Here is a 22,968-nt window from a genome sequence, read left to right on the forward strand (position 1 = left end):
GCTAATGCCCAGGAGCTCAGACCTGTCAGACTGTTCCACAAGGCGCTCAACTTTAACCTGTTCTTTGTCAATTTTTTCTGACACGTATGTTAAAAAATGCGATAAAGTCAGGGTATTTTTTCCTCCTAATTATATAACTGCCAATATATATTTGTCCCAGTTCGCTTCCAAGTATAAACTAACTCTTTTGAGCTGGCACAAGTTGTGTGTTTGTACAGCACTGAGCACAGTTCACTTCTGATCCTAGCTGAGTTTAGAATGCTCTTGTAAAACAAACAATTCTAAATGTTTTGTTGTGCAGAGATTGGCTTGGACCACAAAGTTAACAGATATTCACCCTTTTCCCCTTCTATTTAATTTCTTGTTTGTTGGACACTCTGAGGCCTGGTGTTTTCTTTGACGCTGTTTAAAGACGTATTTGACTCTTTTGATGGTGCAAATCTAGCAAACGTCAACGTAGCCCTCTGCCAGGGAGACGTGCCGGCTGAGGACAGGAGTCCCGCCATCACATCGCCACTCACCGCGGTCAAAGTGTCGCACGATCTCAGTGTTGCTGTGGTCATCACTTCTTCCAACCATGCCATCTCGGTGGATCTAAACACGTACTTCAGGTACATTTGCAGCACAATTCCTAACTGAAAGTTTTAAGTACAATTAACATTAAAAAGTGCCTAATCTTGGTCCTGTAATAGTTGAGATGCTGCCAGCTTTTTGTTTTGAGTTCTGGCTCTGTGGTAGAGCAGAAATTTCCTATTTGTTTAAAGATTGCCTGTTACTATTTGCTCCACTTTATGCCCTGTCACTTTAACAAACAAAAACTTCATATTGGACTTCATATTTTTTCTAGGAAGGTTAGGATATGTGCTGTCAATTAGTGCCAGTGGTGATTGGTAGCACCTTTTAGAAATACTGTAGGGTATGGGATTGTTAAACTATTCTGATACACCGTTACTGATTCTGCTTGATAAATGAGGACTAGGTTGCAATTTAGAGGTGTTGTCCACCTCAAAGGAAATAGCATCAGGTTTTGATGGCTTACCTGGATACATTTTTGTGGATGCTATTAATCTGAGAGAAAAGTGCTTTGCTGATAGCTCCCAGAGGAGGAAAAAATAATCTTAAATCATCTGAGGGAGGTGAAACTTAATATTTATTTCTTTACAGACAGTTCCCTGGGCACTTGCTCTGTAAGAGAGATTCTGAACATCTTCCGCTGAAGCCTCCTGAAGGACTCGACGAGGATGACCTTGCTAGCTCTGACTATAGCATGGAGCTTTTGTCATTGCCTTTCCGCACGGACAGGTACATAATGCAAATGCTTTCTAAAACAGGCTGGGTTTTGCCTCCTTTGGATCATTGATTAATAAACTGCTGAATTTTTTTAATTCTAGCTGTGGCAAGTAAAATCAGCTCATTCTGCTTTAAATCTTTTGAATGTTAGGATGATGTTAGGAAATGGGCCGAGATGACTTTACATATGTCATCAAACAGCTTCCAAATAGTAATTACTGTTTAGGGTGTTGCCTTTAGTTTGAACCAGTATTGACAGATTTTTGTATTCCAAGTACTTTACAGTTTGTTGTGTGTTTAGCACAGATGAGTGCATGTGGACTTCAAAATATTTGTTTTCATAAGAAAATATTTGTGTTCATGTAAAACATTTTAACCCTGTTGTGACCCTTCGTATTAGAGGTATTAAAACTAATAAAATGTGTTAATTATAACTTGATGTAAATGGAATAAATACTAAATTCTGGAATTAATGTCTTTCTACTTTCTTTTTAAAAAAAAAGACTGGACGTTGTCAGCTAATGCAGTTGCGATCATTCAACTTGGCTGCAAACAGTACTTAGAAATAAACAAGACATGTTAAGGTTGAAGTGCAAGATGCTGGATGGAATCTATAAGCTTAAAATGCATACTATTTCACTGAGGAAACTTTAAAAATTTATTTATCTGCATTGTTATTGGAGCAATACCTGGTATTATAGGTAACTTCTTTCTTCACCCCAGGTCCTGGAAGGCGCACTTATCCTCACTACGTGATAGAGTAAGGAGAAGACAACCAGGTTCTCCAGATGTGGTGAATGACTTGAGTTTACCTTGGTATCAGTTTTTTACCCATCTTGAAGATCATGATCCTGAAATCTATGAAAATTCTGAGAAGATGGTGGCTTTTGTTCCACGGGCTGTTACGTGGGCCCTTTCCAAACCATTACAAAGCGATGGTACAAACCTCAGCGATGCAAGACAGCGATGGAAACAAATCCCCGTAGAAGCACCACAAGAAGTGGTGAAACTGGAGTGTAAATTGGTAACTGGAGTTAAAGCCCTGTTTGTAGTGTTAACAAATGACAAAGGATTGACTATTGCTCTCTGGGATTTTGAGTCACAAGATGTGACGTATTACCGCTTTGGCAAAAATAGCATTTATGTGGATTGCAGCAAAGAGGTGCCAGTATGTCTGCTTCTGACAGGTGAGGGGGTTTTTTGTATAATTGTTCTGATGTAGCCTTCTGAGAAAAGCTTTTTTTTTTTTTTGTAGTGCTCTTCTTTCCTGGCTGCCTGGCTGCTGCTGGCTAATTTCTAATGCATTCTTGCTGAGGTGAAATCCAAATGGAGCCGCTGCAGCGTTGTGTCATTATTTTGGAAGAGAGGCAGTAGACAGAAATGTTGGTGTGTAGCAACTTGCTCATGTATTTTTAATTCTGGTTTGATTCTTTTATTTAGAGCATGGTCTCTCCTTAGTTCTGTTTGGTTTAACTCAAGAAGAGTTTCTGAATAGATTGATGATCTATGGCAGCGCTGGAGTCGTAGATTCTGTCTGTCATCTGAATGGATGGGAACGATGTTCAATTCCGATACATGCGCTAGAGGTAAAGAAATCTGTTTCGTGTCTTACAGATGAAAAAATACTTCTTTCAAGTAATGAATGCAGTTTAGCAATGTTAATGGTGTTTTTAGACACGATTAAAAGTATGCCTCAGTAACCTAGGGGCAAAAAGTAGTGGTTTAGTTATTAAATAAACAATAAAAACCCGAAGTAACCCAGATGAGTAAAACCCGAGTAACCCAGATGAGTAACCCAAAAGAAGAAATACAGCAACAAAGTTAACGCACATTAAAAAAATAAATAATTTTTTTAAACTAAGCAGTGCTCAAAAATCCCTCTTAATTGGACCCAAAAGCATTTTTGCCAGTTTCTGCAGCAGTTTTTGTTCTCTTGCAAAATGTCAAATATTAAAATAAATCCCTGGAACTAGATTTTTGGTTTTATCATACCACTCTTGTAAAGCCAAGAGGAGAACTTAAAGCTACCAAACGTTGCTTGGCATCCCGTAACAAGAGGTGATAAAATAGTTTTAATGTACCAGACCACAAAACAAATCTGCTTTTGTCTGCAGTTTTCCAGTGCTCTAGTTCTACTTTTAGATGACAGAGATCCTGTTTAAAAAAAATACCGTTCCAGAAGCCTGAGGCTCTGTAACAGTTTGTCCACGCCGTCATTCAGTACGCTGTCAGCGTACGTTTTCAGTCGTGTTTGGAGGGAGGGGGCTCAGATGGAGACATTTGGTCGGGTTCTTTTGGGTTTCTTTGAAGGGCATGATGGAAAGTGAATTGATGGGGGGGAGGCTCACAGCAATTTTCAGTTGCTGTAAGCTTGTTCAAGGTCCTGATTCTCACAGTACTTGTTTTATATCCCAGATCAAATTCTGTAATAAATTGCTGAATTAACATTTTGTCTCTGAAGATACGGGGCAGGGTTTCTGCAAAGCCTGTTAAAGGAGCATAGCAGGTACCGAACAGGTCGCCTTGTTATTTCAGGCTACGCGTATTGCCACGTAGTTTAAATTTCTTCTTTTTTCCTCCATGTATACTTTGTCACTGAGTGTGAAGTAAAAATACTAGCAGTAGGCGTACAATATATATTTTTAGAATACATGCGTAATTGTTCTACTGCATGTTTGTCTAGGCAGGTTTGGAAAATCGTCAGCTAGACACAGTAGACTTATTTTTAAAAAGCAAAGAAGGTCTTTTCAGTCTGTCTGCGCCCTGCTCTGGACCCGAACAGTCTACTGACAGTGCATCCCAGTCTTACCTGAAAAGTAAGTGAAATACTTTCAGCTACGCGGCGGTTTAAATTTCATTGCCTTTCTGTGTATGGCTATGTGTTTGTAAAAGCAGATTGAATTGCCTGTGCTCTTGTATGTTTGGGTGGTGCTATATTGCAACTACTCTGCTTCTGGAAAATAAGAGAGAAATGGTGCATACTGTGTGGGGTTGTTTGTTGTGTTCTCATATCGGCATACGTTTATAAGCATTTGGATGTGAAGGCAAAGCATGTTACATATATTGTTTGACAAATTTTAGAAGATTTTTGTAGCATACCTTTGTGACTTTTAACTTAAATTTTAAATTTATGTGGTCAGTCATATGGTAGAATGCAGATGTTTTAACTTTTTTATGTAAATATTGCAGATTTGGAAGAGCTGAGGCCAGCTTTAAACTTGCTTTGCTCAGCAATCAAAGAAAATGATATGGAGCCTCACAGTAAACACTTTTCTGAGCAGCTGCTAAACCTCACGTTGACTTTTCTTACCAAGCAACTTGAAGAAATTTTTGTGCGCCCAGAGGGTAAGATTACTCATTTTGAATCATATGTAGTAATGTAATGTGTCATTGTTTAGGTAAGTAAGAACAATTCATTTTTTTAATTAAAAGCCTAAATTTGCCTGGAATTAACAAAAAAAAAAGTGCTAGAGTTAAGTGAATGAAAGATGATATTTACGAGAAATTAATTTAATGAGAAATTAATCTGAACACAGTATCTGTGTTAGCCCAAACAACTATGGTCAGGCTCTCGGATCAGACAGGATACTGTCAGTGGGATCATTTTGGGATGCGTGGGTGGCAGAATGGGACTTTCGGGCTATTGCTGGATACTTGATGGCAGTGCAGTTCAATGGCTTGAGTTTGGCCCTCAGCTGCTTGTTCTTTTCTCAGTGCCGCCACTTGAAATATTCTGGCACAAATATTTATGTGGCTGTGGAATGGAATAGACTAGTTTAAGAAACTGATACAGCTGAAAAAAAACAGCCTACCAGGTTATTTTTTGTCTGGAGCACTTCCCAGTCCGATTTACTGTGTGGCAACAGGGTCGCCCATTCCAGTATAACCGGAGGGGCGGCACGGAAGCAGGAAGCAGCGTCTGATGGGGGTTGCAGACTGGATGTGGCAGTGCACGACTGCTTACGCTGGCGCAGTTGCTGAAATGTTGCTCTTTGAACTACAGCCTAAAAGGTGCAAGAATAGAGTAACAGCTGGTATACTAGTGGACTAGAGGACAGTTTTGTGTTGCTAGAGAAAACTATGGAGAGTGGGGTGACATGTCGCGACATACAGTGTGCTGTCCTGCTGCTTGGGTCTGAACTGCTGTCTCAGTGATGCTTTTTAGTCTGTGGACCAAAGGCTATACACGTTAAAGCAGAACCAATTTCTTCTGATAGTAAAAGGTGCAGACCATTAACTGTTAGTCTTAATCATTTTTTTCTACATAATTTTTAGTAGTCTTTGTTTCTTACTACATGAATGTTATGTTTAAAAGTCCCTGCATTTTAAATGGGACTTATCTGACTAATAATTGGTTGCATTAATAAAAAATTTCAGTTCTCAGTTTGAAGGAGAAAACACATCAGTGAGGACAGGGGGACCGCTGTGACTGTATCCTGACGGCGTGCTGGTAGTGGTGGGCAGTGTCAGTGCCTGCGCAGGTCACGCTGCAATCCAGAGCTGATGTGCTCTTTCCTCTGAGGCCTGTTCTGTTTATTGGTCGGGAGAATGCATTCCACATTGCTAAGCATGAAAAATGCTCTATTGTTCATTTCTGTTTAACTGTTATCTTGCATGCTTTTGACAGAACCTGATAAATTCCTGCAGAAGAGTGCAGATATTTTAACTGATTACATTATTAAACTTAGAAAATTTCTGAGAAAATATCCTCGCCCACAAATAAATACAGTACACACGGGAAGTGATCTTGATGAAGACCTACCTGCATTAGAAGAAAGCCACATGTGGGAAAAACTGACACCAGAGGTAAAAATGAGTAATCCGTTTTTTACTATTCTTATTAAATGTATTTAAGGAAATTATTAATATGGAAATGTCTTTAAACTATTGGGGAAAAGAATCAATATAGGGATTATAAAGATAGTAACATTGAAGATTAATGAGATCAGTTTGTTCCGTTCTTTTTTCCCCTTTTAGGAAGTCATTGCTGAGGCCATCTTAAGCAACAAAATGCCAGAGGCCCAGACCTTCTTCCGAATGCATCAGCATCCTGCTCAAAGTCTTGACGAATTTATTCAGACAGGTTTGAATCTGGTCTATGACCGTCTCCTGAAGGACGACACCAGAGGGGCCTCAGAACTTTTAAGAAATATGGTGAGAGGTGTTCAGTAAGCATGCTGATAGTTTTAACACTTCTTGATGACTAACAAAATAAACGAATACTAAGAGTACGGGGAGCATTTAGGTGTCTTACGGAGGTATTGATTCTACCACATACGTGGTGTATTACAGGGAAAATTAACTTGTTTTAAAGAACGGCTTTGATCACTAATGTGCCTTCAGAATGCTGAGGGAGCCTATTTATGGATGTGTATTGAGTGATGTTGTGATCAGCAAAGTGTTAAAGTGCTTCTGGCAAGTCAGGTGTTAAAGGGTACACATCTTAGGTCCAGTCGTGCTGGAGACATCATGCAGATCACTGGGTTATTATGAAATCTCTAGTAACTGGCGAAGCGAATATCACAAGCATGCCTGTAAAAGGTTTCTTTGGAAAGAAAGCAGGGGCATTTATTCTGCCCATGTACAGCTGCATTTGTACAGTTCGCATACAATGAGTATCTTCTTTTTTGTTAGGGCTTTGATGTGAAGGAGGAGTTGCATAAGATATGTTTCTACACAGTTGATAAGCATGTACGAGATTTGTTGGTAAGTGTAGAAAAGGCTTTTTTTGTCCAGCTGATGTTCTCGGGTCTGAAGCCTGATGTGTATTTATGCCAAGAGAAAGCATTGTATTGAACACACTTTCAGAATGGGAACAAACCGGTTTTGTCCCTGCATCCTTGCAGTGCGGTTGCTGAAACATGTCACTGACACGCCTACGTTCTGTTGTATTTGCAGTTAAAGTAAAAATTGGTCAAAATGTCGTTTCTTTGTTCTGGCTCTGGTCTAGTTCTCATCTGCTTGCACACAGTATGAAGTCCTGGCCCTCTTGTAATTTAAGTGTATCCAGCATTTCTTCCTACAGTTGGTTAACTCTTTACACTTGCAGGATCATGTACAACTTTAATATATGATAAGTAGATAAAAATTGTAATTGGAGGTAATACTTTAATTTGAATTAAAGGTGAAAGTTTTACAAGAAGAAAATTGTTTTTCTGAAAAAGAGAAGAAAATGATAGACTTTGTGCATCAGGTTGAAAGCTTTTACTCGGAATCCTTCCAAGAAAATAAAGAGATTCAATCTCTTTCCAGGTAATGTGGGTTATCAGTTTTAATTATTAATTAATAACGTTAATAGGATTTTAAATATGCTGGCTTCTACATTCCGTATGATTTACTGCACTAACAAGTACAGTCTTCTGTAAAATTTCATTAATTTCTCACTGGTCTTCATTTGCAGAAATAAGGGTCAGTGTGGGAACTGATTACTTTTCTCATTAATGTAACAATTGATCTCATGTTCTTTCCAGACTAAGTCACGATGTACTATCGTCAGTGTAACAGAGGTCTTCTGTTCACATCATCATCACCATCAATGAAGTATTTTTAATAACAAATCATATGATTAGAATTATTAATCAAATGAAACATGTTCAGATGGAATGTTTGCTCTATTTTTGATATATGATATCCATAATACAGCAAACTAAAGTAACCTAGAAAAATAATTTTACAGATAAATAATTGTAAAAGCGTTACGATACTTATCATTTGCTATGTCACTTTTGGAAAAATGAGGGAATTCTTTGCTCATTGCTCTCATATGCACTCTGAAACTTTTAGCTGAAGTAAGTCCCTCTAACACTTCCAGAACTCTCTTCAAAATGGACTAGCAAAATTTGTTGACCCTTTCATCATCTTCCATTTGTTAGATTATGGACTGTTTTTTAGAAGAGTACTAGAAAAGGTCCTAATGCAGTACTTCATTGCAGTTTCAAGAACTGGAGAAAGGAACAAGACTTTTCCAGACATACAGCTGTTCTAGACTCGTTGTTGAATTGTGATAGACATCGGGTTCACAGTAGGAGAGTCAGAGTGATGTTTAACTGGGCTCGGTGGTGGGATGAGCTTATTCAGGAAATGATTCTTCTCCCCAAAAAACCACGCCAAGGCAAGTATACTGGTACTAAGGACTTAAAAGAAATTGTGAATTAAAAATCTTTGACGTAGTATATTGCAATTGTGTGGAAGCGGCATTGACGTAACTAAAGTTGTGTGCTGCCACAGTAGGTCACTCATCTTTTGTCACTGAAAGTGGGTAAACAATGCGTTTTCATCCTCTTGCGTTCTGGCAGGGATCTGTGTTTTTCCTGTAGGGGAAAATTTGGAACTACCTGAAAGGGACTTGTCTAATGCATGGCCACTTGTAAATGTCCTGCTCTGCTGCGTTCTGTGAAGCTTATTACACTGTACTATTACATTTAGCTTTTCCGACATAAAGCTCTAACAAGCTGTAACAGCGTACTTAATCTCAGCAGCATATTTGCAATCGTTCATTAAAAATATGTACACGTGTACAGAAATGTCAGTATTTCCCTAAGTAGTGTTTGTGCTGGTTTCATCAGTTTGCCTTTTTGAAACGCAGAACTCAAGACGTGTAATCCTGAGGTTCTTTGGAGGCACTTGACAGCCCAGCATGATTGGCCTAATATTTGTTCATGGATTGAAGAATCTGAGCCCAACCAGGCTTTGTGTGGACAAGCTAACTGGCCCCCTCTCACTCCAGACATTATTGACCGGAACACGTTATGTAGTAGCTACATGAGAAATGATATATTAAACAAGCTGGCTAGGTATGTGCCCTTAATGCGTTATACTAACTTTCTATCTTACGTGAAGCCAAAATCAGATAGCAATAGAAGTACGTGTTAATAAAATCTTTGATACATATTGATTTTTATATTGTATTTAGTGCCCTTTTTTAGAACAGCACAAGTCCATTAATAAATTTTAATTTTAGTCTTGTACTTGCATTTTCCATTATCTAAAAACAGTAAGAAACACGAGAGCAATAGAAATCCTCTGTCAGCCCTTTGATCTTTCATAGTGATTATATTCCTGATGCCCATTTTAATGCAAGGAAGAAAACTCTGAACACATAGCATTTCACTCCTCACGCCTCGTTTTCTACAGTGAACTTGTTGATATTGTTTGAGGACTACCAAACGTATTTTGGCATGCTGTGTTTGCCTCAGTAGTGAAGTAATCCCCTAGAAGGAAAGGTCTGCTTTATAATTTTGAACTGAAAACACCCTTCAGAACTTGATAAAGAGATAACTGGCTAATCAGTCCGTATGCTTTTTCTCTTTTCTGATAGAAATGGAATTTTTGTCTCTTCTGAGATGGAAGATTTTGAACTTCTGCTCCAAAGACTGTCTTACCTTGGGGGAGTACTGCAAACCCCTCACCCTGTTCCAAAATACAGTGCTGCAAGTGGTTTGGACTTCCATGCTCGTTTTGTCCTTCACTGTTTAGAACATAATTTGCAGTATCTGTTGTACACTTACTTAGACTACTACAGGTATGACTGCTTTTCATCCCTCAAATCTCGTGCAGATTTAAATAATGAGACACAATTTTAATAGTTGGCAGTAAGAGTTTTCCACGACCCTTCATGTTTGCCGAGAAAGACTGCTTGGGTCACAACAGTGTCATTTAATGAAAAACTGTGGGGCAGCGTGTTAGGTTTCATGCTGTATTTTGAAGCTTTATTCAGGTTGTCTTGTCAATGTTAATTTGTGTGTCAGTCATCAAAGGAAACAATTATAGTTGTAATTAGTATTACGTTATAGGCATTACAATCTTAAACGTGCCAAGACAACTTGTTCTTCAGAAACTCTCTCACTTGAGCACAAGCGCATTCTTGATACGTTCACAAATGAAGAATTTGCTGGTTTCCATCTAAATTAGGATTAGTTGGGATTTGAAGAAGAAAGCAATATTAGGTATTGGAACTATAGGAATACTTTCCGCTTAAAGAATACTTTGCAATTAAAATTTCTTAGCTGTAACTCCAACCTAACAGTGTAATTATTAAGAAGGCAAAAGTGGATCGGAAAAAAGCCAACAAATTTTTTTGGTTTTTTTTGTTTGTTTGTATAACCAATTTTAGTTTGCATAAAATATTTAGACTATGCAGAGTGGTATTTGTTAGTCAAGTCCCTTCTTTGGAAAGTGTTTGCGGCTGTCAGGTCTGGAAACTATTACTTTGATTTGCAGAAGCAGGCAAGCACAGAAACATAATCTTTAAGAAGGGAACTGTCAGATGCCATCTCAGCCAAAGCTGTGCATCTTGTAGAGAAGGGTGACGTGATTTGACTCTCTCATAAAGATGGATGAAATAAGTCACTGTAACACCCAGACAGATGCTCTTACTTTTTAATGCAGTGTTATATTGGGGCAGAGGATGGTTATAAATACTGTGTTTTCACTGTGCTGCTACTCGTCTTGTTTCCAGTTTAACTCCTTCAAATTGCCCTATTTTGGATAACAAGGAATTGCATGAAGCGCATCCCTGGTTTGAATTCCTCGTGCGGTGTCGAGGAGTTGCCAGTAGTCCACGAGGTAAGAGGCTGGCCTCGCTCAGGAGGGGGTCCCGTGTTCATGCTGCTAGCTCAGTATTTGGCACAGCTGGCTTTAATTCTCTGCTCTGCTGCAAACTTTTTTTTTTGACCATGGCAAATCATTTACATGTGCATCAGTTCCTCATCTCTAAAATGTGGATTAGAATTCCTGCTTAAACTGTACATAAGGATTTGGAGGCTGTAGATATGTGAGAATTATTTTGTGTGCGATCATCATTACCTCCAATTTGATTATATTCCCAACAGGTTGAACAGAAGGAGAAAAAGAAATAAGAAAATGCATATACTATTAAAAGTAAAGCTTCCTCTAGTTCTTGTGGTGCATTTTGAGTTCTCTGCCCCTTGAATTATGTGTTTGCCTTTTTTTGTTATTGTCATTGAAAATCAGTAGTATTTGTGCCCTTAACTCAGTTCACTTTTCTTTAAAACACTTCATCTTTTGTTGAGTCACACGTTAACAAATGATAAAAGTAAGCCCAAGTGAAGCTTTTTCAGAAAGTGTTATCAGTATAGGATAAAGAATTGAACCAATACAATGCTAAACTGTAGGACTCAATCCAAAATAATCTGTGTCGGTAAAACTGTGCTTTGGAGTGGGGGAAAGCTTGGTAAGATTTGGAACAGCTTATCTGTATTTATAAGTAAATTGAGAAAAATCACTAACAACAAAAAAATAGAAAATTCAGCATTTTTCATAGTCGTAGAACAGTTTTAATGCGTGATTTAATGACGTAATATTGTTTTTGCATGAAATTAAATCTCACTTTTTTTCTTTTAAGATCCAAGGATGATTTTTCAGGCTAGTCTAGCAAACGCTCAGATCTTGATTCCTAGTAATCAAGCCAGCGTGAGTAGCATGCTGCTGGAAGGACGTACACTATTGGCACTTGCTACTACAATGTACGCGCCTGGAGGCATTGATCAGGTACTGTGTGCAACAAATTATCGATAAGCTTTTGGAGAAGTTCTCACGTGGTGTTGAAAACTCAAAGGAATACGTTAATAAAAATAAATATATTAACGCCATCATATAATTTCTTATCATATAAAAACGTGTTTTCGGTGTCCAGTGTTTCAGTGTTAGTTGACCAAATGAAGCAAGTGGAGTGGTTCAAGGTTACATGGTTTAGAAATAGCAAGGCACAGCGGCTCTGAGCTGGGCTATTTAACTCCTTCGTAACAGTTACAGCGGAGGGTATTTATAGGCACTTCTGTTCCTCAAATAGTTTTAGTCTGGAAAAATATTTTCAGTAAACTTTTAAAATGGTGTACCTGTATTTGTTAGACAGCTATCCCCTTTTGTAGTCATTTGTAGTTTTTAAGTAAATGAAGCAATGAGCAACTGGGCAGCTCTTCTCCTTGGGTCTGTACAGGAGTTATTCAGCTTCCATATTTTTATTTTTAAAAGCTGAAAATCTGGACACATATAAAAAACTTCAGCTTATTGGCTACCTTGTGTTAACCAGTTGCATTGTGCTATAGAGATCCAAAAGCACATTATAAAGGATTATACTTTTAAAATAAAAATGCTTGGTAAACCACATGTTGGCCCAGAATTTATTAATACAGATAGCTTTTTGATACATAGCACAGTAACCTAAGACACCAGGTACCGTTGAAGATATGTCTAATATAACTTAAAAGTATTCTAGAGGAAAAAGTGATACTTTCTGTGTTGTCACCGTATGTCAGATTCCCATGAGGTAGTTTGTCTGGCGCATTCAAAGATTGTTTTGTTATTCTCTTAATGCAGTTTCTTCTTCCTAATGAAATAATTTTGCTTTCGTGCAATGTAGGTTCTTCAGAACGAAGATATGGAAAAACCTCTAAAGAAAGTTGATCCACAGCTCTTAAAAATGGCCTTGACTCCTTACCCCAAACTCAAAGCTGCTCTCTTTCCCCCGTGTACTTCTCATGGAATTTTGCCACCTGACATCTCTCTTTACCATCTTGTTCAGGTACACAAAATGCTTCTCAGCAGTGCTTTTTGGCAGAACAAAAGTAAACTAAGAGAAGCTTGTTTTCAGCTAAAGCCTGGAGGGTGGGGACCATATGTTGTTTCCTTTGAATCCTTAATTTGGAGCTAAACTTATAGCTTCATTCTGAACGGTGTCTTAAAATGGTGTCTGAATGCTGTGAGTCTGGCTTCCCCCCGCTTCCCCAGACAGGTAGAGACATCTGCGGAGTTTGACTTCAGCAGTCCTGGAATGTCAGAGAAGTGACAGTCTTGCAGCCTTCCGTGGGCAGTTGTTTAGTGTTACAGAAATCAAAATGGTTTTAGTTGTCTAAGGGAAACTGAAATTTAGAATTAAAGGATAGTGGCTCATGGAACGTTGTGACACATTTCTGGGCAAATGCCTTTTAGTTCAGATCTGTGGTATGAGATAAGCTGAAAGTTGGAAGAAATGCTGTGAATTATTCATTATTAGGAAAGTGTTAACTTTGCTAAGATCACAGTTTAGCAAAATACTTAAGCATATTCTTTCCCGATTTCCTTAGACCAAAGTCTAAGCCTTTCCTTGCACTTGTTTGCGCTCTGATCCTATGGAGTAGATGAATATGCGCCTTTGAGAGAGAACTGCACAAGATACATCACCGCTTGATAGCAGCACGGGCCGTTCCTGACTGTCTGCTACTACAGCTCCCTAAATATTCTATAGTCTGGTCTGATGTGAAAATCTTAAGCTGTCTCACTCTATTTTGTTTTTAATCTTTCAGTCCTTAGTGCCCTTTGACCCCACTAAATTGTTTGGCTGGCAGTCAACAAATACTCTTGCTGTGTCAGGTATGTTACTTTCAAGTTTTATATGCCTTTCTAGCCCGAACACCTAGGATAAAATACCTTCCAGTGGAATGATTTGGCAGATAAACTTACTCAAAAGGCCAGTTCTTCTAAAAAAAAAAAAAGTGTAATTTACTAAAATTTTGTTTTGAAATTAAATCCTAGATAGGTTATCTTTTCCCATTAAGCTCTTCACAGACAGAATTCTTTTTAAATGTATTATGAGATAGAAAAGCAGTATTTTCTTTTAAAAGCAAGTTGAGGGCCTAAGAAGTGATCTAGAGTTCTGATTTTGCAGTGAGAATTGGAATTTCAGTGGGGCTTGGGTATGCAGAGATTGAATTAGAACAAGAGGAGAGGTATTTGATTGGCGTCTCATGTTTTGTAGCTGAAAGGCTTTTTCTGTGTTTGATTCAACTGTTTATCAGCTCATAATAATGATGATATTCTTTCTAGATGCATCAAGTGACTTCCCTCATTTTTCATCTCCTGAACTGGTGAACAAATACGCTATAATGGAACGGCTGGACTTTCTGTACTATTTGCACCATGGACGCCCATCATTTGCTTTTGGTACCTTTTTGGTCCAGCAGCTAGTAAAGAGCAAATCCCCCAAACAGTCGTAAGTCTTCTCAAAAATGGCAGTCGGATAGTTCTTTTGAAGTGATAATCTAGCGCGTGGAGCAACATTAATCCTCCCCAACAGCAAAGAAGTGGTATGCATTGCATCACTTGAAATTTTAGGTGTCCTGGGAGTCTATTCAGTCTAGCGTCGAGTAGGGTAGAAATCAAATATCACCTAAAAGAAGGTGAGCTTTATTTTGAATTACCTAAATAAAATCTGCAGTATGAAAGCAAGGAATGAAAAATGTTCCAGTCATATCAAACACAGGTAGGCTTTTCTTCTAGGGACCTGAGCCTCTAGATCACTTTGTAGAAAAAAGATGCCCCTTTTCTTTGACATTTCCTAAGGATGACGCTTCTTTAGTTAAATTAATAAGATAAATAATGTACTGGAGATTGAAGGAATTAAATATTCTGACTGAAGCTACAGAAATGTGTGTTCAGAAGGATACAGTCAAATTACACGTCTCGCTTGAACATATTCAATTTACTATTAAGTATATTCAAAATTAGTAGGACTTACATCAGAACAAATAACTGTTTCTAGAATGTCTTGTTTGTGTATCAGTGACTGTTTGTTTCTTTTCATCATTTATATACAAATCAGTTTCTCTTCTGTAAACAGCTAAGATTTGGGCAAAAAGGAAGACATAACGTTAATATAGACTGAAGTACTTAATAGTTTAAAAGACAGTCAAGCATGCGTGATTTTTTCAGTTACTACTCTGGAAAAATTTCAGAGAACCAAGGACCCAGCCCCGGTGGAACCCTTTAGGTACCTTTTTTGCTTAGCACAATCCACAGATCAGGTTCAGGTTCTTGATGCTGCAGTGCTTGGATTGTAAGCTCTGCACTGGGACTTCTGCACTACAACTGCTGGCAGGTGCTGTTTATTAACTCTAATGCCAAATGCATTGGCTTTCGTTTTTGTTGAAGTTTATTGAATTGCAGACTCTGTGCTTACCATGGGTGAGGCTTTATTCTCATAGCTACTTTGTTTTATAAATACGAAACTTTTGGTTTGTAAATACCTTTCATGCTAACCAAGTCTGTGAATTTAGTAAACCCTGGAGGTACTTGTTTACATGGGGAATATTGGTGTTTGAAAATTGGTTAAAAATCCTGTGTGTTAACTGGTGTTCTTTTTGTTTCAGGATTCAGCAAGCAGGAAAGGAAGCCTATATTTTAGCTCTTTCTTTCTTCAGCGTACCTTCGGTAGGAGCAGCCTGTGTGTGTTTTCTAGAACTGCTCGGTCTCGACAGCCTCAAACTCAGGGTTGATATTAAAGTTGCTAACATAATTTTCAGTTACAGAACTAGAAAGGAAGAATCTCAGCACAATCAAATAAGAGAATCTTTAGGTAAGATTGTCTTTTGTTTGTTTTAGGATAGGGTACTCTGTGTTTATGGGGAAGAGAAGCAGAGATGGATTGAAAGATGGTGCCTGACTTCTCAGGAATGCAGTAAAAGCATCCTGTCCTTTGAGGAGCTAAGAATTTTGCTCTTCTTTTATTCCTGCTTCTTACTAATTTTGAAGGTGCGTTTTGAACCTGGCACACCAAATAAGGCAGGAAGACTGTAATATGACATGCAGCCAGAATTGCAGGGGTGTCTAATAGACGCTATCCAACAGCTGCCTGAGGCTCAGGGGAATATTTAGTGAGGAACAGCCTCATGTTGTGACAGTATAACTAGAGGTTAAACAAAGGGACATTACCAAGTCTCTTTTCTCTTTTGTACTTGAAAACTGTCTTACAGCTGCAGTTGTAATCAGATGTTCAGAGCTGTAAGGAAATTAAATTTATCCTAGGAATAACTTTAGAAAGTTGAGTTTCTAACTGTAGGTCCACAAGTGTCTTTTTGTCCCAACTAGGAAACTACTGGCATTTATTTATATTTTCCTGATCATTCTAAAAACATGTATGTTATTTAAAACTATAGGTAGAGCTTATTTAAAAAAAAAAAAAAAAGGTTATGTGATTTGAAAGTTGAAATTCTGTTTCAGAAATCGTGTAGCCACTTTGGCGCCAGACTTGGCATAGTTATTGAAACATTTACATTAATAGGATTTGTTCTGCTTGGTGATTGTGGTACTTTTGAAAATATTACCCTTACTCTAATCCCAAATAGCGTCTCAGAAATAGTAATACCTTCTTTTAAACAGTTGAAAAGTTAACAAAATTGGCTGATGGTGAGAAAGCAGCAGCAGCAGCAGTTCTTATCTCCTTAGAAGAAGCCTTTTGGGATGCAGTTGAGCACCAAGGAATAAAGAAGTGAGTAAAACATGATTTAAAGGATTATGCTGGCAAATTGAGATTAGGCACTGAATTTTACCATTTGTGTATTCAGATTAATATTAAAGAGATCCATGTGTGTTTTATTGCAGTAAACTGAGCAACAATATTGGAATTTAGAATATAGTCTTGGTATTTCAAATAGCAGAGGTAATAGATGGATATTGGCAAGAATAAGGAGGTGCAGCCAGCGTGTTAGACTCCCTGTTCCACAGAGCTCTTGCAGCACGCTTAGGAGCGAAGATTGTTGACTTCTTTTCAAAGCCAACATTGTCAAGGCAGGACAGCGTACCTGCCTTGCTGGGAGGGAACGTCCACAGGGTGCAGCATGGAAGCTCCCACGGTGGGATGTGACCTAGTCTGTAGTGAAGCCAATGGCAGTGCTGGTGTTGCTGTTTGCAGGCGGTGGATCTCAGGCCACATGATGAGTTTATACATTGTTAACACCTGCTATAAATACCAATTAATTACAGCTGAAGCTCTTTAAATCCCATGCAGGACATCTAGTGACTCTAGAAGGCAGTGGTCTTTGGTAATGCAGTTCTGTAAACTCCATAATATCGGACTGAGTACATCCTACCTAAAGGAATGTGCCAAATCCGACGACTGGCTGCAGTTCATCATCCAAACCCAGCTGTACAGCTACCAGCCAGATGAGGTGAGCTATCTGTGTATGATTTTAAATGAAGATAGAGTTTATCAAGAATGTTCTTTGTCTGTGATCAAAAAAAAAGGAAAAAATAGATTTTTTTAACGAGAGAGCGTCACATTGTGGAGACAACATAAAATTGAAGCCTCATCAGTTTCCAGGGAGTCAGAAGTTGTCTCGGGATGCTCGATATCCTCTGATTATGATAGCCCTTCTCTCACAGCCCGATTTCCCAACTTTTCTAGTTTTGTCTCCCTCTTGGTATGTGAAAAGCTAACGCAAGACAAAGGAAATTGACTCCAGAGGGAGCTGACTGTTCAGCAGACATAATAATATGCTTCTGAGAGCATGAAAGCTAACTATTAAAGGAAAAGATTAGGAAAAAAATTCCCTGTTTGAGAAGTCTTATGTGATGTTATTAATCAGTAGTAGAGAAAACAATTTTCAGAGAGGAGTGATTTGAGTGTCTCTTTGAAGTGAATTGGACACAAAAGTATTTGCCAAGAAGGGACTTAATTTTCATTTAAAATTTAGATAAAATTATGGCATACTCATAATGTTTGTAAGTTTAATTTAAAATCGTTTAGTTACTGTTTTTTTTTATTGGAGAGTTACCATGCATTCAATGTAAGCTTTAATAAAGCCACTCATCTTTCCTTTCAAAACTTACATCGATTTTTGTGTAAAGATACTTAAGTTTTTGAGAGTCCAAATCTTCTATTTTTGCTTTTGAACGTAATTTAAAAATTAACAAAATATTACCAATATGTAAAAATGAAAAGCAATTTGGGAAAAGTAATGTGAGGACAGTAACTGGACGATTCCAGGTAAGATGATAACTTAGCAGGCCTCGGATTTTAACTTGGATCTCTTTGTTGTTTTCTTGAAAAGAAAAATAGGTAATGGCACAACAGCAACTAAGTAGTTCATGGTGTGCTGTTAGCGGTACGAGAGACACGACAAAACCAAGTGTCTCTAGGAGGCATTTTAGCTTCATGTAAAAGGATGAGCTTCAGTATTTTGTTAGAATAATTCATGCCTACAGAACACTTTTTCATCTCTAGGTCTTAAAAAAATGTTCTAAAAAATCAAATTTGAAGAATTTTTTTTTCTTTTCTGTGTATTTAATGCTTCAGTCCTTCTTCCCCCTCGTTCTCTTTGGATCTCACTCTGTATAGATGCTTTTGGTTCTGTTTTTCTAGGTCATTTCTGTCCTTCAAGATTTCACTCCCATTTTACAAGATCACTTGATGTTGGCATTGGAGAAGTTACCGGTTTTGCGTCCTGATGCAGGGAGTCCTGAAAACAGTGCCGCCAGTGCGTTGAGGAGCAAATACGCAGATAGTCTCTTTCAAATCCTTTTTCAGTGTCAGGGAAACTCCAACCCTTCGTGTTACCTTTTGAGTGAAGGATTGAGAGAGCATGCTCCCATTCTGAGTGTTTTAGCAGCATGTTTCCAAGTGAGTATTGATGACGTTATTTATCTTTTAGAGGAATAAGTAATAAAAAAGTGATGGTTACGCATACTTCTGTTAAATGGTAGATATGTAGGTTGCATTTTTAGGTAGGTTGTTTTTTTTTCTCCTCAGTTTTTGTAGTAATTGTGACTAGTATGACACCTCTGGCCAAGTGATATATAACGAGGTGATGTTTGTCTCTGGTTATTGTAAAACTACCATTTTCATTATTTGACAGGATGCAAACATTATTCATTGTCTCTGTGTTTGGATAATTACTACTGTGGATGATGCTACCAGAGCTGAAGCCACAAACCATATTCAAAGCTCAGCAGAAAATCACAAATGGAATCTCCATGACCTATCAGTTATCTGGAAAGTCCTTTTAAGAAAGCAAAAAAGTAAAACGCTTCTGAATGGCTTCCAACTCTTTTTAAAGGTAAGGTAATGTCTTTTTAGTGGTATACTTGAGTGTATCACAGGTCATCTTGGAGAGGAGGTGGCCTGTAGTTTCCCTCTCCGTCTTGCTGTTTGTGGCCTAGATAACCTGGGTGTACTGAAAATCCCAGTCAAGTAAGAAAATCTTTGTGTGGAAGTTCTTCCAGTCACTACAAATTTGCAGATCATATATCAACCTTGCATGCAATTTTAATAAATGAGAACTTTATCATTCTAGTACTGAGGAAGACAAATTCTACATTTATTGAGGTACTTTTAGGAAAGGATTATAACCTATTTTTGTGTCTTAAAGGATTCTCCTTTACTGTATATACTGGAGATGTATGAACTATGTATGAACTGTAAAAAATACAATGAAGCTAAAACCAAACTGGACAAGTTTCAGGAAAGTCTCACAAAAGTAAGCAAATTCATTTTCTCTAATTGTCTTTGCCTACGTCTTCCCTTCTTGAATGTGATAGGCATCTGGTGTCATATATGAAGTATAATAATGAACAACATGCTTGGAATGATCTAGGTGCTGATTTGTGAAGCAGTAGGTTTCAGCAGATTCTTTTTATTGCTGGCAGTTGATGGAAGAATGTTTTTGACAATTCAAAACCTGCAATGCATTTCTCTAAATCATTTTAAGTTGATTTGGGCAGATTGAAGTACAATGTCATCCTCCTCGTGTGAGCAGTTTACTGTTTGAGGGTTGGCATTGCTTCAAGTAGGACCACTGTTGATAAACTGAATTATTTGTGGTGAGTAAGTGTGGGATATTCTCTATTCTGTATTGACCAGGGCAGGTCAATACTGAGCTGATAAACCAGTGACTTACAGGGAATATCCATTTAAGAAAGACAACTTTTCTGAATATGTTTCAAAGTTTCTGATAAAGTCTGTGATACTGCTTTAGTTTTGGTAGTTGTGTAAACTTTTCTTTGACTCAGTGAACTGAATCACACACTTTGATTAAAACACTGATTTAGCAGTTGGTTTTAAGAGGACCAAAGCGTTTTCATGCAGTGTTCCTTGTTTGTCACATACAGATGTTTTCACAAATTATTTCAATTCTTTCCATCACAATTTTCTAGTTCCCGGAATATCTTGGTAAGTAACATTCCGTGTCGTTAGTGGTTTTCCTTCCTGCAGTTCCAGCTAAGGCTGGATCGGTTTCCTTTCCTCTGCGCCACTCACAGAGTGGATATGCGGGTAAAGTATACAGCTGTATGACAGGAGCTATTAATCTAATAATGTATTTTATCTATCCACTTCTGATCCTTCTTGCATCTTTTATCTCTTCCATGATTATCAGGAGTAATTGGGGGCCACCTTGTCACAAAATTTACCACTTTCAGATCAAAGTCAAACACAGATCAGTGATGGATCAGTGCCCCTTGGGAATGGCAGTTCATTGTTTCTTCAAGAAGGAGCTAGATCTGGTACACCCAAAATATATTTGAAAAAAAAAACCTCCAAAACTTAAAAATCTTTATCTACACAGCTTAAAACTGAAGATGAACCAGCAGCTTCAGAATTACCTGTGCAATGGTTGGAATCACAAGCATTGGTTCTTCTTGAATTGATGATGCAGCAATGCAGAACGGAGTATGAGTTAGGAAAGCTCTTACAGCTGTTTGCCGCAGCAGATAATCTTCTACTCGATGGTAAATACAGCTTCCTCTGTTAGATCATATCACCGCTTTAATCTCAAGACCACATACAATGTTTTTGGAGTGACTGAAAATGTTTACTTTAAGTGTATTCATTCTGTTTTGGTTTTGTATAAGAATTTATATAACCAGAGCTGGTCCTCGTGGTGAATTGCAGTGGTGAAAATGTAATTGTGTGTGTAAGTCTGTTTGGGAGAATGATTATGTGCAAGTGTTGATGAGGAGTGCACAGCTTATCTGCAGAAGTATTTTAGTTATGGACTTAGAGATTATTTTCAGTCCCGTGAAAGCTTTAGAGTACAAAATCTGTGCCCCTTCTCTGGCAGGGTTGCATGCTGAAATAAGTAGCAGAATTTCTTCAGGTTTAAAAACCAGCTGCCTTTAATTGTTTATACCCTTTTAAAACAGGCCCTTATGTGAAGAAACTCTGTGCGCTCAGCGAGGCCCTGAAGGATTCCTCCATATCAATGAGTCGCTCCATGCTCACCAGTTACAATATGGAGGCATTTCAGAGCGAGTGCAGATCGATTCTGGAGCAGCTACAAGAGAAAGGAATGTTCTCGCTGGCTCGGGAGGTAGCAGCACTAGCTGAACTGCCCGTGGACAACGTACTGACCCAAGAGGTACAGTGTAGTTAAATAATGATATTCACCTCTTAATACTCCTATCACTGGCAGTATTGAGAATGTTACTTCTCAGTCTTCCTGAAACACAGATTTTTCTTCAAATTGCTTTTTATTTTAAATGCAAGTACACCAAACAAGCTGACTAGAAGTGCTGAGCTGAAAAGGACAGTGTAGCTTTCCTTTTTCTCTTACTATTTCTACTTACTATGCAATCAGTTTTATTTGGTGAGAAAAATAGATGGATTTGTTGCATATTGAAACACTTAACCTAAATTCAGTTTTTCAGTATTCTAGCCATCCAGTGTGACTTTTCTCTTTTGGAAAGATAGTTGTTTAAAACCTTTCTGAATTTTGCAGGTTCTAAGAGATCTACATCATTTAAGAGACATTGGACAGTGGCATCAAAACCAGACAAGAACTGAATTCTGGAAAAAATGCAATGACAGCTTCATGAAAAATTCGATCTCCAGCAAAGCTGCATCTGATTTTTTTTTAAATCAGGCGAACATAGTATTGGAATCTTTAGCTCATGAGAAGATAAACAGCATTATGGAGAGACACTTGTTGCTTACCCTGGCTGGCCATTGGCTAGCCAAGAATGACTCGGTGTCCCTGCACGAATTAGAAGAAATAGAGAAGCAGATCTGGATTTGTCGCATCGCACAACGAACGTTATCCACGGATGAGGGGTCAGGCAAGTCGCGATTTTCCTCCCGTGTTGTAGTGAATGGGGATCTCACCTTTGATAACTTAGCTAAGGAGTTTTCTTTTTCAAAGCTACCTGCTCTGAACACACCAAAGTACTTAAAACTAGAGGGCCTTGCATTCAGGGAGTCTCAACAGACCTTGACTAGCGATGAGGAGGAATCGCTCAAGTTTCTGATCGGATGCCTTCTTGATGAAGGAAGCGTGCATGAAGCCAGCCGTGTTTGTCAGTATTTCCATTTCTACAACAGAGACGTTTCAGTGGTATTGCATTGCAGGGCCCTGGCCTCAGGGGAGGCTGATCTAGACAAATTGCACGCAGATATTCAGACTCTCCTTGTAGCAAGAGAGAAGACACCTGAAAGCAGTGCAGCTCAGCAAAGCAGAGTCCCAAGTGGTAAGTAACACTAACGGATTCAGCCACTTGACAAGTAATACCGCTGTTGGGGTTCCACTGGATTCTTCCTCTTCTGTTACAGTGTTCATTTCCCCCAAAATTTCTGCAGGAAATAAGGTCTTCCTGACAGCGGGTTGTCTCCTTGGTTCATAAATCCTCTAGTGAAAGGAATTCAAAGCCTTGTAATATAGATTGCTTGTATGTGCCTCGGACAGGGTGTTTCTGTGTACAGTTTCTATAGTCTCTTAACCATTCATTATTTATAGTTCACAGCTCTGTTCCGGTAAAGTAGCACTGAACTTTATCTATGTTCCTGCTTTTAGAATAGTAAATCTTGAGTGTGTTTCTGGAGCTGAAACATGGAAATGCTTTAATTAATATTTCCTCTGAATTCTTTGTACATTATAAAGGGTTTAGTGTTTCTTATTAATATCAAGGCTGATAATG

At 38.3% G+C, this 22,968-nt stretch overlaps 1 protein-coding gene across 14 annotated transcripts in view; it reads left to right on the top strand.

The window, feature by feature from the left end:
- The window catches only part of SPG11 (SPG11 vesicle trafficking associated, spatacsin), a 37,124-nt gene that overhangs the window by 2,930 nt on the left and 11,226 nt on the right, over nucleotides 1-22,968 (top strand). For 13 of the 14 annotated variants that reach the window (XR_014229172.1, XR_014229173.1, XR_014229174.1 and 10 more), the window contains exons 4-30: nucleotides 413-611; nucleotides 1,165-1,302; nucleotides 2,014-2,477; nucleotides 2,731-2,876; nucleotides 3,974-4,106; nucleotides 4,480-4,635; nucleotides 5,918-6,096; nucleotides 6,268-6,444; nucleotides 6,925-6,996; nucleotides 7,415-7,542; nucleotides 8,223-8,401; nucleotides 8,876-9,083; nucleotides 9,608-9,811; nucleotides 10,748-10,854; nucleotides 11,654-11,799; nucleotides 12,671-12,832; nucleotides 13,593-13,659; nucleotides 14,113-14,278; nucleotides 15,435-15,640; nucleotides 16,444-16,552; nucleotides 17,072-17,231; nucleotides 18,425-18,682; nucleotides 18,918-19,118; nucleotides 19,431-19,538; nucleotides 20,625-20,787; nucleotides 21,202-21,416; nucleotides 21,777-22,521. Coding sequence is in view for 8 of the 14 variants with exons in the window: in XM_082321538.1 (XP_082177664.1) it covers nucleotides 413-611; nucleotides 1,165-1,302; nucleotides 2,014-2,477; nucleotides 2,731-2,876; nucleotides 3,974-4,106; nucleotides 4,480-4,635; nucleotides 5,918-6,096; nucleotides 6,268-6,444; nucleotides 6,925-6,996; nucleotides 7,415-7,542; nucleotides 8,223-8,401; nucleotides 8,876-9,083; nucleotides 9,608-9,811; nucleotides 10,748-10,854; nucleotides 11,654-11,799; nucleotides 12,671-12,832; nucleotides 13,593-13,659; nucleotides 14,113-14,278; nucleotides 15,435-15,640; nucleotides 16,444-16,552; nucleotides 17,072-17,231; nucleotides 18,425-18,682; nucleotides 18,918-19,118; nucleotides 19,431-19,538; nucleotides 20,625-20,787; nucleotides 21,202-21,416; nucleotides 21,777-22,521 (5,196 nt within the window). In the remaining 6 variants the exon portion in view is untranslated. The remainder of the gene's footprint in view (nucleotides 1-412; nucleotides 612-1,164; nucleotides 1,303-2,013; nucleotides 2,478-2,730; nucleotides 2,877-3,973; nucleotides 4,107-4,479; nucleotides 4,636-5,917; nucleotides 6,097-6,267; nucleotides 6,445-6,924; nucleotides 6,997-7,414; nucleotides 7,543-8,222; nucleotides 8,402-8,875; nucleotides 9,084-9,607; nucleotides 9,812-10,747; nucleotides 10,855-11,653; nucleotides 11,800-12,670; nucleotides 12,833-13,592; nucleotides 13,660-14,112; nucleotides 14,279-15,434; nucleotides 15,641-16,443; nucleotides 16,553-17,071; nucleotides 17,232-18,424; nucleotides 18,683-18,917; nucleotides 19,119-19,430; nucleotides 19,539-20,624; nucleotides 20,788-21,201; nucleotides 21,417-21,776; nucleotides 22,522-22,968) is intronic. The other variant, XM_082321542.1, reaches the window with a different exon arrangement.

The sequence above is a fragment of the Platalea leucorodia genome (assembly GCF_965183815.1).
Source record: "Platalea leucorodia genome assembly, chromosome: 9".
Lineage (NCBI taxonomy): Eukaryota > Metazoa > Chordata > Aves > Pelecaniformes > Threskiornithidae > Platalea > Platalea leucorodia.